Source organism: Laetiporus sulphureus (genome assembly GCF_001632365.1).
Source record: "Laetiporus sulphureus 93-53 unplaced genomic scaffold LAESUscaffold_182, whole genome shotgun sequence".
Lineage (NCBI taxonomy): Eukaryota > Fungi > Basidiomycota > Agaricomycetes > Polyporales > Laetiporaceae > Laetiporus > Laetiporus sulphureus.
The window spans coordinates 1-4,424 of record NW_024468691.1 but is presented as its reverse complement, the minus strand read 5'-3'; the positions used below and the strand labels follow the sequence as shown (position 1 = coordinate 4,424).

The 4,424-nt window shown below is 53.2% G+C and overlaps 2 protein-coding genes across 2 annotated transcripts; one reads left to right on the top strand and one right to left on the bottom strand.

Annotated features, from left to right (window-relative positions):
* Positions 1-679: 679 nt before the first annotated feature.
* LAESUDRAFT_620720 (uncharacterized protein) lies at positions 680-888 on the bottom strand (the record flags this gene model as incomplete). Its single annotated transcript, XM_040903268.1, has 2 exons — positions 680-766; positions 820-888. Coding segments are annotated over 2 exons (156 nt in total), but the record flags the coding sequence as incomplete, so codon positions are not given.
* A 770-nt stretch (positions 889-1,658) lies between these two features.
* Positions 1,659-4,186, top strand: LAESUDRAFT_718607 (GroEL equatorial domain-like protein; the record flags this gene model as incomplete). The annotated part of the gene is made up of 10 exons (XM_040907460.1): positions 1,659-1,848; positions 2,064-2,286; positions 2,345-2,526; positions 2,559-2,621; positions 3,044-3,255; positions 3,370-3,450; positions 3,487-3,558; positions 3,612-3,755; positions 3,817-3,940; positions 4,014-4,186. 10 exons carry the CDS (start codon positions 1,659-1,661, stop codon positions 4,184-4,186), a joined length of 1,464 nt encoding a protein of 487 aa, XP_040757297.1.
* Positions 4,187-4,424: the final 238 nt, after the last annotated feature.

Sequence of the window (4,424 nt, the reverse complement as noted above, 5' to 3'; positions counted from 1 at the left end):
ATCGCTTTTCAAGTTGCTGCACATCCTCGAGATCTTGCTCAAGCATCGTGATGCACTTCTGCATCATCGCAACCTTACACTCGTAGTCCCGCCGGATGCACTGCTGTCCTCCCCGGCCAGGCTCGTCCGCCCTTTCAATCCCCACGCGGACCGGTCGGATGCAAGCGACGCGCGCCCGAAGGACAACTTGTCGACGTAGTCATTCCCGCTCCGCGCGTCCTCCACACCTTCAACCGCCTGCAGGCACGCGCTGAATCCACTGAGGAAGCGGCGCTATCGTCATCGTCGTCGCTGTTGTTGCTAGCAAGCGCGGTCGTCTATCGCGGTACTTTCGCAGCCGTACAGCACCTCGATATCGCAGTTCGTTACGGTGGTCTTGTTTGGGATGATCATTCCCATACCAGCAGTAGCGCTATGCGCATTTGATTCGCTCGACTCGCTCGGATGCCGACGGTCTTCCGAGCATCGTGTGGTGGTATCCGCCGACGGCGTACGCATCACCCTGACGATACATGTCCTGCGATGGCCTTCTCCTTTGCATGTAATCATTTTGACTAGGCCGGACAGAAGGCACTGGAAGAGCAGTGATGGCGACGGGCTCGAGCCGATGGTGTTCCATGGGATCTTAATCAATATCTGCGACGTGAGCACAACTGTACATGCGGCTGTGCCGCTCGCGAACCTCGCACATGGTGCGCATGTCCAAAAATGCCACTTGTAGCTGATTCCCGAGCGCGGAACTGATGATCGTAGACATGAACATCGGCTGGAATGGGATTAGCCGCAGCTCTGCGCAGATGAGCGGAGCGTGGCACATACGAATAGCTTGTTCTGTATTCCCTGAATGTTGTCCTTTGCCTTGCAGAATGGGAAGCCAATGAGGAGACCGCAGCGACGTTGACAAGGAGCTTTGCCGACATGTATTGTGGGTCGCGCCGGTGGGCCTGCGTCGCGATGCAGCAGCATGACCATCTGATACCACCAGGATGTAGGAGATTCTTCGTGCGTGAACGACTGTGCAACCTTAGTGATCATAAACGCGTTAATCTTGCCCGTGTGAGGAATGTGTGCGCCAACACATGCCTCTTATACTTGTTCACCCCTTGTCGAGGAACTGCGGGAAGGCTGCACCTACTTCTCCTTACGCTTCTTCGTGCCATCACATCGTTCGCATGGGCAGACTTCGGGGCGGGCAATTGCGCCAGATGAGAAGATGATGCGACGGGAACAGTCATTGCAGTACTTGCAACAAGACCAACGCAATCATGACCGTGGTAATCTAGAAAATTTTCACTGTTGCCCTTTAGGCAAGTCATAACCCCACTGGATGATCGCCCTTCGAATTCATGTCTTTCGCACCTTTGCAGAAGGCATGCCGAATCACCCGAAACTGCCGAAGCTCTTGAAGACAAATATTGTCTGGAAGTAACATCGACAGACATGCCCTCAACGCTAATATCGCGGCTTCAGGCACTCAGCAATGGACCGCGGAAGTGAACGTGAACGAATCTGCCGCAAGAGGAGCTGTTGCTCACTACGCCCGTCATCTACGGGTTCAGCTTTTCTGACAAATCTTGGCGTATGTGTGGCTACTATCGAAGTACCGAGCTGTTCATTCACATTGCGACCATCTTTGATAGTGGAATTTGCGATCGATCATGTTGAGCGGAATCACGAGTTGCTCTCGCGGCTGGTCATTCCGGAGGCTGGTCATTCCGGACCAGCACAAGGCGATCCTGCGTACGCTAGTAGCATCGTACAATGCGGGTGCAGCCTTCGGCTTTGGTGACTTTGTAAATGGGAAAGGTCTCGGGCTTATGGTTCATTCGTTCTGTAGCCCCGGTATAGGTGTGCACATCTTCATTTTGGGTTGTTTCCACGTATTGATTAGTCACACATTATTCGTGCTGCAATCGAGACTGCACAAGATTAAGGTGACACGACAGAGTTTCCGGCGGTGAGCATCAAGAAGCTGATGGAGCATTCCATGGAGGCCAACATTCCGTGCGCAGGACCGGCCAATGTTCTGGACTCAGCTCGGTGTGCTGTTTGATGTCGTGGAGTGGAAGTCGAATGGCTAGATGGTGCATCAGGTCACACGATCGTGGAGTTGCTGGCGCGCTACGAGGAGACAGAGAAGCTATTTGGTGGGAGCAATGATGCACGTATGCTCGCGCTGCGCGAGCAACACAAAGATGACCTAGAAAAGGTCGTGCAGCTCGTTCATTCATCATTCTCCGAGAACAAGCCAAAAAGACTCGTAGCCATGGCCTGGAAGCGATCAAGGTATGAGCTTTTGAGCCTTGGAAATATATTCACGATGCTCATGAGAGAACGGGTGTAGTCACATATCCTGGCTGCACGTACAGTTGCTAACGTTATTCGAACATCTCTGGGCCCCCGAGATGAGTGCGGTTTCAATAGCTGGTACTTGCATACCGAATGTGTTCGTGCGTGGCCTCGACAAAATGGGCATTTCCCCCGATGGCGATATCACAGTGACCAACGATGGCGCAACAACATCGAGTCAATTGAAGGTTGAGCACCAAATCGCGAAGCTTTTGGTGCGCTGTCGAAGAGTCAGGATGATGAAATCAGGGATGGCACGACCGGTGTAGTCGGTGAGTGTGGTATTCATACTCTCGAGGAAGATCTGTTGATGCTAGTGTAGTCCTTGCTGGCGCGCTGCTTGAGCAGAGTGAAGGGTCGCTGGACCGGGGAATCCATGCCATCTGAACTGTGGACGGGTTTGTACTGTTACAATTGAGCACCAGGATCAATTTTACAACAGGACCGCGCAATGAGCAGCAAAATGTTCGTCTAGTCTCCAGAGTCTACAAGGATTGTTCGACTGACGTCATACGCAGCGTCTCGAAGGAGAATGAGAAGTTTGCCGAGTAGACGCTTTCTTGTCCGTTGCCGACTTCGACCGCAAAGACGTACCCTTCGATCTCATCAGGGTCGACGGCAAGGTCGGCGGGTCGCTAGCCTACACGACGCTGATTAAGGGCGTGCTTGTCGACAAGGCATGTCATATCCACAGATGCCGCTCACCATCACAGACGCGAAATCGCCATCCTCAAATGCCCGTTTGAGCCGCCACGATCAAAGACGAAACACAAGCTCGGCATCACCTTTGTCGAGCAGTACCTGCGTATACGAGAGTACGAGCAGAGCCAGTTCCACGACATGATCAAGCTCATCAAGGACACCGGCGCGAATTTGGTGATTTGTCAATGGGGCTTTGATGACGAGGTGAATCATCTACTCATGTAAAACGATCTGGCCGTAATGTGATGGAGGAGGCTCGGAGATTGAGGTAAATCTGCGTGGGTTTTGTTGTGTGATTCATCTGACACGTATATGTAGATCATTGCTATTGCCACCAATGGACGTTTCGTGCCGAGATTCGAGGATCTCACTTCGGAGAAGCTCGGCCATGCAGGCATCGTTCGCGAAGTTTCCTTTGGCACAGCGCGTGACTAGATAGATGCTTGTCATCGAGAAGTGTGCAAACCCACGAACAGTACGATCTTCGTGAGGGGCAGCAACAAGATGGTACGTTACAGACTTGTACAATGAAATTGTTTACGTAAGTGAACTGTGGTCAGATCGTCGACAAGGCTAAGCGCACCCTGCATGATCATGATGCGCTCTGCGCGGTGAGGAACATGGTTATCGACAATCGGATTGCCTATGGTGGGGGCGCGGCCGATATAAGCTGTTCACTGGCAGTTGCAAAGGCTGCAGATGAGGTGCGCTTGCTGTCGTTTATTTGTACCACCGTGAGCGACTAACGTCATTCATATTTCCCAGATCCGGTCTTTTCAGCAATATGCTATGCGCGCATTCACATCGGCGCTTGACGCGGTCCCTCTCGCTCTTGCGGAAAATAGCGGTCTCACCCATCGAGACCCTTGCGGAAGTCAAGGGTCAACAGGTGAGAGAAGGCAATTCGGCTCTTGGTATTGATTGCCTGAGCAAGGGCGACAATGGTGAGTGCCGCGACTTAGCGCTTGCCGAGCAGGGCTCAGAGCTCCGGCAGATCGACCCGGCGGACGCTGTGACGTCATTCGCTCGGGCCTTCGAGGGTGTCGACGTAGTCATCAGTATTGTTGGCACGAGTTCACCCGAATACAACGACGCGCTTTTCGAGAGTGCACCGAAGAGCCGGGTGGACTCTTGATTACGCTACAGCTCGTCCTTGCGTACGCTACAGCTCGTCCTTGCGTACGCTACAGCTCGTCCTTGCGTACGCTACAGCTCGTCCTTGCGTACGCTACAGCTCGTCCTTGCGTATGCACTGGACGTATAGAATCGAGCAGCGACAACCGCCGAGGAGGAATCGCGGAACACGAGACTCGAATGTTGGCCCGGACTAGGATAACAACCTCGTCAAGTCGATGTGCTCCAGCGAGTGCCAG